At 40.2% G+C, this 10,633-nt stretch overlaps 1 protein-coding gene across 1 annotated transcript in view; it reads right to left on the bottom strand.

The window, feature by feature from the left end:
• Window positions 1-10,633, bottom strand: part of LOC111654813 (homeobox protein aristaless-like 4) — a 20,754-nt gene that overhangs the window by 2,701 nt on the left and 7,420 nt on the right. The window contains exon 2 of the mRNA XM_023405957.2: window positions 4,972-5,291. Within this exon, the coding sequence (XP_023261725.1) occupies window positions 4,972-5,291 (320 nt within the window). The remainder of the gene's footprint in view (window positions 1-4,971; window positions 5,292-10,633) is intronic.

Here is a 10,633-nt window from a genome sequence, read left to right as displayed (position 1 = left end):
GGGGGGGGGGGGGGGGGGGGTCGCTGATCACCGATCACCGATCACCTACAGAACCTCTTAACAAGAAGGGGAAAGGGAAATGACTTGTAAACATTGTGCTGCAGACTTCACTTGAGGCTCCCTAACAAAATGTAAACAGATCTCATCCATCTCACCTTTTGTTGTGTGAGGGGAGCAGGCTGCCTGTTCTGCAGTCATTTTTGACATCTAAACCCCACACTTGTTTATTGAAAGCATTACTGTGATTGAATTACTATCAGAGTGTGTGGAATAATCTAAATACATTTTACATGTGCTTTAGACGTCACCTGTCCTGCTTTTCCGTCAAATTTTAAAGGTTTGTTGAATAACTCTTGACTATTTCATTTTGACTGCCTGACTGGACTGATCATGGCACAAATTAGGCAGCAAAACTTTTTCTGTCTGACTTTCTCTTATATGATTTATCATATTTCATGTATCTGCTCTTTGCTCACACACTTCACTATAAATCTATGGTGGCAATATGAGATGGGATTATAACTGGGGTTTGTTTGCATTTTCCTTTTTAATTTCCTGAGGCCGAAAGCTCCAGCTTTGAGATGCTGTCTTTTTCTAAATTAAAGAAGCACACAAACCAGAGGACGTCATCCTTCTCTCCATGATGTTTTCATACATCCTCTTCTTACTCAGTATTTACAACCCCATACAAGACTGTTTTCTATAAAAAAAAAAAATGGTGCCTTTTGTTTAGTGGTTCTTGAGAAGTGGGACAAAGCAAGTTTTAAATTTGATTTAAAAAAAAAAAAACTTGATAAAAACTTGATATTTAAAAAAAAAAAACCTGAAAATATACTGTACTTTTCAAATGCTTGGTTTTGGCTATCAGACCATACTATAGTAAATTACAGGTTGTTTTTTATTACAGGATCATTAATACATTTTTTGTCAACACCATCAGCATGTACTATGTCATTTTCAAAAATTTAGTTCAGCATAGATATTAGTCACCAGGAACACCTTTCCTATTTTTAAATTAATAAAAATGTCTCCAAATGTATTACACTGAATTATTGGGGGGAATTAAATGCATCTTTTCATGGCTGTCTTGGGGATTTTTTTTATAAATAATCCTTTGTATTTAACTCCCAGATAAGATAATAGTTTAAACAGAAGTTAAGTTTTGAATTTAAATAAACAATTATTAGATTGAATAAACTATATTTAAAAACAAGGGTCAGTCAGTTGACATCACATATAAGAAACAAGTAAAATTATAGTTTTATTTATTTAAAAGTATCATTTAAAATTATGGTGTATGATGTACTAAGGATTTAGCATAAGTGATTTGGTTATTTTTCTAAAAGCACAAACTTACTGCCTTCATATGTTGTTGGACAATCAAATGCAAACAATGAGCATTAAAATAAAAATATATATTGTGTATTTGATATTTCTGTTTCATGCTCCAACATCCCAAGTCTTGGATGTTCTTGTGCATTTGAATGTATCAAACCAGAAGACTTTTCATGTTATTTTTCTAACAAAGTTACCATTAACATAACCCTCTAACAAAATGAAACCAAGCATGGGATAATCATTAAAAATCATTTGTATATGTGTAGATAATAGATCATGGTTGTGATCACATTTTAAATTGGCACAATTTCCCAGCAGAAGCTACAGTATGCTGCCAGTGTCCAGGCGTGTACCAAATTTGGTAAAGGCTGGTGATTTGGTAATAGGCTAACTGTAGGAGTTGTGAATGAAATTTTCACTTTTCACCAAAACTCATTTGTTTATTTGCAGGATGTGTTTTGTCCCATTTCTTAAAAGTCAGTGTTTTCATTAAAAGATATTTGTCTTTTGTTGATATTTTGTCTGTGTCTCAATATACAGTGCCACCAACAACTCTGATCTGCCTACTCTCTGCTTTTTGCAGAGTCTGCTGGCTATTATACAGGGAGAACATATTTTTGTGTTACACACACTGCGTTGTGACAGTAATTGGTAAAGACCTTGACAGCTTAAGTAGCTGGTGGACTTTCAATGAGGCTTTATTTATGTTACAGCCCCAGAGAGAGAGAGCAGAGAAATGCCAAACTGGCCCCAGCAGGAGAGCTGTATGGGGCTGAAAACACTTTGAAGTGAGAGACCGGCTCAGAGGATTGATAACTCGCCTATGCTGTCACTCATGGCGGCTTCCATACCAAAGTAAGAAGAAATCCACGGCTGAGCCTGGCTTCGGTTTTCCAACACCCCCAAAGCACTAATAATATCATGGAAACACCTCTGACCAGTGTTGTTGTTCGTTAAATGGAAGTTTGCTCCCTTTCCTTCAAAAGTCCTCTATCACATCAATTCATAATTTCTGGTGTCAATTACAGGTAAGTCCATGACACTAGTGGACCGATTCAGAAAGAAATCAGAGAATTTTATATCTACCTCTACTCTTTACTAGTTGGCACTGGGTTGTACCCAGACTGGACCAATAGAATATTTTTTGTGTTGGTACATGAAGCTTTTAGATATAACACGTCATTTTCAAGATTTGTTAACAGCTTAAATATTATCCATGTCATCTCCATTCTTTATAGAATAAGTTATGTATCTAACTGTAAATCTGACAAGGGCTGCAACTAATAATATCTTTGTATTATATATTTTTTGTTGTCTCAGATCACAAGGAAAAAAAAAAACATCCCAACTTTCCAGACATCTTTGAAATCTTTATGTTGCTTGTTTTGTTCTACAAAAAAGTGCTCGTGAAATTACTTAAAAACTTAATTTATTATCAAAATAGTCACTGATTTTTTTTCTTCTTTTAGCCGACTGATCAATTTCTTGACTAGGTTCAGCTCTAGATCTGACAAATGGTTTTAGGCAGTTGACTTACAATGTCATTATATAAAGCATATTTTCAGTTTTCAGTCTCATAGTTTCTCACCAATCAGAGAATTCACTTCTTCTTAGTCAAACAAAAAACTTTATTTATAAAATGACAGAAATTACTTGAATATTTAGCGTTAATGTAGTTTGGGACTGATCCTCTATTTGCAGGAACCGTCGTCTCTGTCCTTCACTTGGTCAAATCAGGCTTTCCTGCTATTTCATCTTCCGTTAACTGTTTGGATCTATAAACTCGTATTGACATCTGTGTTTGCCTGGTGAGCTCCACATTTCAGATGCCATCTTGGCTTTCTGAGCTCTCTGGACCGACAGAACGGCAAATCTGAGAGATGTTATGTTTTTGAAACCCCCGACCCTTGACCTCTGACCTCCACATGTATCTGTAGTGCATATGACTCAGATCTGAACTTACTTTCTCCCTTTGAAACCCAGAGACTGAAAAAGCAAACAACTCCAGACCCTTACGTTTTTCAACTGAAAGCTGTTTTTTTTTTTTTTTTTTTTGTGAGTGTGAGAACCATCAGACAATGAGGTACAACATCGCACTCCTCTGAATTATACTCTCTCTCTCTCTCTCTCTCTCTCTCTCTCTCTCTCTCTCTCTCTCTCTCTGATACATTTTTAGTTTTTGCCTTTAATGAAAATGCTTGTCAATGTTAAAAGATGAAGGAAACTTTTCAGCATCAGTAAAGGTTTTTTTTTACTTTTCTTTTTTCACTGCAGACGCAGAATTCATGAGCTGTGAGTACTTCTCCGTGTGAATGACCTGAACAGAGTACAGATCCCTGTTCTCTGACTGACAAGGCATCTCTTGTCTTTTATCTTTTTAACTTGAGTGTTTAAGAGGGCCGCTGGGAGAGCTGAGGGCTATAAAGCTGCATCCATCTGAAGCAGCCAGGTCTGTGATAGTATGAGCAGGAGAGCAGAGCAGCATACCTTCAGAGACTCAGGGTTGAGTTATAACCCCATGGCTGCTCAGACTTCCTGTGCTTCACTGATTTTCTGGTCACCGTTCCAGCTCATCGTGTAGAAGATCGGTTTTAATCCATCTCTTATCTCATCCCATGTACGCCACCGGCACACAATAAAAATGTAGCCGATGAGTTGTATGTTTGCATTAGTTCTGGCAAAAAGTGGAATACGCCATATGCCTCAAAACTGCTCAAAGTTCAGACATGACTCGTAATATCAATCGCTGACTCGCTCAAAGCCCATGGGAAGGGTTTCACACCTACCCCGGAGACCACAGCAGGGACACATTCTTGCCTGGACAGGATGTTAATGAAAGAAAAACACAGAAAATCCAGGGGCTTTGGTAGTCCATAGCGCACGCATATATACACATACACCACACACATACAGAAATGGTGGAGGTCTCGTTCTCTGTTCACCAATGTTTGAATGCATTACAGCAGTCATGACTGGTTTGTATGCAAATTGGGCCAGAAGGTCACTGGAGGGGCTTCAGTCCGAGACGTACTGTACACCTCGGGCTCGACTACTACCAGCTGAACCGAATTCAGCTCTAAAGAAAAGGGCCAATGAAACGATCCCATGGAAAGAGAGCAGAGTTGAACGAATCCCCTCATATGCTGATGAAAGCCTGCTCTCGTAGAACTGCACATATGAGGCCCAGGCAGCTCAAACCTCAGCCCCCCTGGGCCCCCTGGCCTCTGTTAGCTCCCACTCCCCCACTCTCTCCCCCTGACTCCCACATTACCAGATAAATCTCTCATGTTGTTCTGTGAGTGACGTTATCTCTGCAGAGCTGCAGATGTTGAAGGATCCATGAGGTTGGGTTGTTTAAACATTGTCTGTTCTGCCTTGATGAAGAGCTTTTTTTTTTTTTTTTTTTTATAACTTATTGATAGGACAGGCATGTGGTTGCACGAGATTGTTGCAACCATTAGACCGTTACTGTAAATAAGACCTTTTTAAATTAACCTCCATCTGTTATTAGAAATCTGATATGTTTCTTGGTTTATGTTTTATTTTCTATCCATCTGCTGGTTTTTTTTGTTTTGTTTTGTTTTTTTTGGCCTATTTAGCTGCACATGAAATTCCCCCTGAACACTGCTTTACCTGCACACGAGCTTCAGTCAGGTCGGTCCTCAGTGCGAGCTGCTCCCGAGCGTAAACATCAGGATAGTGCGTCTTCTGGAAAACCTTTTCCAGCTCTTCCAGCTGGTAGCTTGTGAAAGTCGTGCGGTTGCGTCTCTTCTTGCCTTTGTTGCTTTCGCCGCCATCGGCCTTGTCCAGAGGGCTTGCTAAGTCGGTGCCTGGCAGCCTGTCAGAGGCCGCTTTGACACCTTGATCCTTCACAGCCAGGTAACTGGTGTCCATTCCAGGTGCGTCAGAGTCCGGGGCCAATTCAGAGTCTGTCAGACCTGAACTGTCTTTACCTACAGGGACAGGGAGGAGATGAAAACTGTTAAGAGGTTTATGTTTTTATAATGTTATCAGGATTGAAAGGATGGGAACAAAACATATCTTTGAGAATTTGTTACCCTTTAACTAAAGATGGAGGTGAAAATAAAGGAAAGTATGAAAGTCATTACATGAAGTTGAGCAAAAAGGGGTGTTATAACTTGGCTATGAGAGACACAGTGGACAGCATATAAAAGTACAATGAGATAAATGTGCATTATGATCTACTGCTCTTCTTCAAGGTTTTGGCTGCACTGTACAGTTAACAGATTTAAGTTGTGTGTGGATTCTCCAGATGAATAAGACAATAAAGAGCAAGGAGAAAGCCGTTAATATTCAGACTTCAAAGTTCCTCATTCTAGTACTGAAGCTTTTGGGAAATGGTTTGAAACATCTCATGTGTCCACACAAAAATGCACCTGCTTTGTAATTCATAAAATGTTTAAACCATAAGAAACTTCTGCTGGAACATAAACGCTGACATACTGCGGAAGCAAACAAATAAAAAAAGCTTTTTATCAAGACTCTTATCTATAAGCTTTAATATTAAGCTTCTGGCTTCATATAGATGATGTATTTGTAGGATCAGTATAATAACTCATGGAGTGTGAAAGGGAGGAACAAAGGAAATTCTTGCTCTTAGTGAGGAAATTCTGTCACAGTTGTGAAATCCGCAATCTGGTGCGCAGTGTTGAGTATGTGCGTTGATTTTTTATTTTCTTTGTCTGTTTATCTCCCTGTGCAATTATTGGATGGCCTGGATCTCTGGCTGCATACAGGATCTAGTTGTTGGTTGTTGTAGTTCATAGATCATTCAATGATGTACTTGGGATTAGACACCCTGTCCATAATTTGAGGCTGACCGAAAGTTGCAGCCTTTTTTAAATTTATTTTATTATTATTTTTTTTACTGCATATCCTCCCCAACCAACATCCGCAACCTCTGCCTCACACACTCACCACTCACTCTCTTCCACTCAGACTCTGTTTATCAGTCTTGCATGTGGTTGAAGTCTATCATCTGACTGCAGAGTCACCTGGCAGCAAGAAAAAATTTGCAGGGGAGTAATTTGTAGCCATGCAAAAATGAGGATGATTCATCTCTGTACTCTCTCTGTCACACACACACACACACACACACACACACACACACACACACTTGCTTGCCTCATGGCTGCAGCTTAACTGTAAAACCTCAGGCAGCTCTCTCATCATAAATTTCCACAGCCATGTCTTTGCCAGTGTTTTTGTCGAAGCTGGCAGCTCTTTTCGCCCTGCTGCTGCCCATCACTGAACCAACCAATTTGCACACACATCATTGGATTAATATACATTTGTATCTAGAGGATGTGATAGCTGAAAGTGTAAACAGCACATGCTCCCATCCTGCCCAGTGAGGCCTGTGAGCGTGCTCTCTCTCTCTCTCTGGCTCAGTCTGGTGGCAACTGCGCTGCACCTTCCTGCTCCTTCATACCCATCTGAGGGGAAGTTATTTTCAGGAACGAAGACCTCTCTGCTCATCCTGCAATTTGTCAGGTTAGAACCAGGAGGTGTGTGTGTTCATGTGAGCTCCGTGTGCAATTCTCAGGACTCAGTCAGCACAGAAGATCACACACAAACCCAGTGACCCTCAAGTCACAGCCATGTTGGGTAATGTGCTGCAAGGTGAGGTGAAGGGATAGCTCGTCATACACTGTCTCACAGACACATGCACAAAAGTGTGTCTTTCAAGTGCGTCATTTTTTGACTCGGTATGAGAAGTGATACATTTGAATACCAAGGCATCTTCTATGTATGCACGAGTTAGTCTGAAAGTTTGTTAGAAAAGCCCAACAGTAGTGTAAATCGTTCTGTGTTTGGGACTCAGACTTCTTGGTTTTGTTATGTAGTTTAGTTTACTTTGGAATCAGTTTTTGTAGAGTACAGCACTTTAAGGATCCCAAGCTAGCCTGGTTGTAGCATGCAGCTGGTTTCTCCTGCAGCATGGACACGCTTTGATTTGTACCAAGAGAATCATTGAGGTTTGACTGCCAGCCCCTGGAATGGCCCATGCATCTCAGTGAGTCGGGGGGCCTTACTGAGATAAGCTGTGTATGCAGCAGGCCAATGTCATATGAAACTGCTGTTTTATTTCATTCATTCTTGCGAGGAGAAAATAATCCCCCAGCACATGATGCAGATTTTGTAGGATGACAGTGCATCAGAACAGATGCAAATCAGCTCTGCGAGATCCAATGAGCAATAGGCCTCTGATTTTGGAGATGTTTGCCTAACGGTGCTGGGAATGGACTCAGGCTGAGGAGCCATGTTTTGGTGGCAGACCTCTTGCTGGGGGCCTCGACGCCCGCAACATCGTCTCACTGTCCATGATGAACACATCCTGTTTGGGTTGAAGGGAGCAAATGGGTTTTATCCCACTGTAAATACTCTCTAGTTATTTCATCATATTTCCCTGGCCAGCACCCACAGGCCCCACAAGGCGAGAGCTGTCAGACTGTTTGAAATCATGAGGCCTCTTGCTGATCAAAGGCCATTGTTTATATTGCATGTCACTGATGTTTTTTTGGCAGGATTGGGATATTGTGACAATCTCCTGCTTGTTATCCATGCGATCTGCTGTAGCTGTGAGGCTCTCCAACACTGCCCAAGGTGAATGGCAATGGGCCCTCCTGCAGAGAACACCATATGTATGATGAACTTAAGAAAGTCTTGTTGAAAACAATGCCTGTCAGGATATAATCTCTGCGAAAAGACAAAAGAGGCAGGAAGGAGTGACTGTGAAAAACATATGCTGCATCAAAACCTCTATCTCAGTGTTCATGAGCACAACTGGCTTTTTCTTTCATTACACAAGAGACAATTTCAGCTTACACCTGCACTTCTGCATGTAGTGTCCAAGTCCCAACAGTAATCCAGCAAACTGCAAACCGCAATTCTCTTTTTTCTTTTCAGATGAATATGCCATGCAAAATGTTTTGAGTTGCAACCACAGAATGTTCTATTTTCTCTGCCGTGGATCCAAAAGTCAGCATCTGTTCCAATTACTGCGCACAGGGAACAGAGGAGACTCTGCAACTCTGTGTGGTGGGCACAAAGAAAGTTCTGCAGAAATTAAACATGCAGAAAGTTCTTCAGAACAAGCTGAGCAGTGATTTGCAGTTTATCTCGTGCATATTTCCACCTGACTACACTTTAGTTTGTATTCAAGTCTAAGTTTTCACATGCATGCACAACAGTTAAGTATTTATTTTTTGACGCAGTAGGACTATATCTCTGTTGGCATCGATATCAAAATCAAAATAAGGGTTTGCTACCACCGCTTCTGCCACATTTTTAGTAGGGTGAGACAGTTCCCGTGTGGGTATCGGCACCGAAATTGACGTTCTTGTGGGTCAGACATTCAGCGCGGACAGCTATTAATTCACAGTTGAAAACGAGGGGGCGACATCAAAGTGTAATTTAACTGGCTGTAAAGCGACGGGGCACCATCCGTGCCTCTTTATTGACTGGGATGACTGGGGTCAGCTCACAGTGTTAAGAGGAAACACTATAAATTACACCACGTGGCAACTGAGAGAGATTAACAACATGTTGTTCAAACTGAAAAAGAAATATCCGAAAGAGAAGGAGATGCAAACAGTGGAGAGAGAGAGAAAGAAAAGAGATGAGGGGATGGAAAGAGAAAGAAAGAACGAAGGACACTTAGTCTAACTAAATGCACAGAGCAGAGGAGAGGAAATGTGTGAGCAAAGTATTTATTTGAACGTGTTTTTGGGGTTTGTTTTACTGACTTAAACTGTGGATTGGGATGTAATATGGAGCTTTGAACAGTGGATAACTCTTAAGTCTTGCTTGGCTGCACGGACGAAGACGGACTGAGACATTGATGCCTGATGCTGTGTGGGCTGGACAGTCAAGCCAAGACAAGAATGATAAGATATGTATAATATTTGAAGATATTTCTGATTCCCTTTGGTTTTGCCTCAGGAATTTGACTCCATAAATGGACGTATCACAAATTACAAACCAACTGAAGATCAGTGACTCAAGTTCTGTACTTTAGCACAATTTTAAGGAAATATTGTACGTTTTTTACTCTACTACACTTATATGGCAGCTGTAGTTACTTAGAGACTTACTGGATTTTACATACAAAACACATAATTAGTTAATTAAGACCGATGAGTTGCTGTAGATTAAACTACTACTATTAAATTGGTAAAAAGTAGCTTCATCTTAATCCACTGCAACACTTCATGCTAATAATGCATCAGATATAATCCAGTAATCATGTACATTTTGTTGATAATACTTTTGTATTCACAATTAAAGACGGCAGGACTTTGAATATTTTGGCATTGTGTAGCATTGCTATTTTAACTGTAAAACCTGCAATAACAGATTCCTTGGCCACTTGGGGGCAGTAGAATCCAGCTGAGAGCACAAGATTTATCTTATTTAAAGTTGATATAGTGAATAGTTACTTATTTACACATCCAACAATTATGGAGCAACATTATCATTCATGGAGTCACGTGTCTGGCCACCTGACAAATTTAAATGCAATGCTCACTCGGTTTTAGCTCTGTTTTTGGTCTCTACCAACTCCTGAGGGAAATATCTGACTCTCTAGCTGCTGAATGCTCCACAATGTTCACCAGCTAGTCTCTAGCTGCGTCTTGTCTGCCATTTGGAGCAGAGCAGGTAGAGCCTTTATAGAGCTTTTCTCTATAAACAGCTGTCTGAGAGCAATGAGAGTGAACTAAACAGTGAAGACGTGGCCCAGACAGCTAAACAACGAGCCGCAATGTCCTACAAACCTCTCTAAAGCTGCCGGCAGATGCATTTCAGATGATCACTCTCTCTAGATTTATTTCACAGTCTAACAATGTTTTCACGTTGTCATGTTATATTGTTCTGGTACAAATATCAGCTTTTAAGTTTAAGTAAAGGATCTTATTACTTATTCCACCACTGCTGAAGATGCAGTCAAACCCTCTGTTCCTGAAATCTAACCTTGTCTCTTTTGGAAGTACAAATAACACGACTATGAATAGCTTGACACTATACTTGCTTGGTGTGGTGTCAGGTGCATTCGTCAAAACATTTTGGGAGAATACACTCACTCACTCTTATACGGACAGAACCTCAGCAAATATCAGACTTTTTAACAAAGGCTTTTCTTTTGTGACCATGTGATAGGTAGCCATTCACTTTGAAATTCAACACTGCTGACTGAGCAGAGCGATTATCCATTTCAGCAGGCTGTGCAAAATTCATAGACTGTGAAAAAAAAATCCATGAAGTCTAAGACTGA

The sequence above is a fragment of the Seriola lalandi genome, unplaced genomic scaffold (genome assembly GCF_002814215.2).
Source record: "Seriola lalandi dorsalis isolate HSWRI2012SDOR001 ecotype SW California unplaced genomic scaffold, Sedor1 jcf7180002054291, whole genome shotgun sequence".
Lineage (NCBI taxonomy): Eukaryota > Metazoa > Chordata > Actinopteri > Carangiformes > Carangidae > Seriola > Seriola lalandi.
The sequence above is the reverse complement of the archived record's forward strand: the minus strand, read 5'-3'. Positions and strand labels throughout refer to the sequence as shown.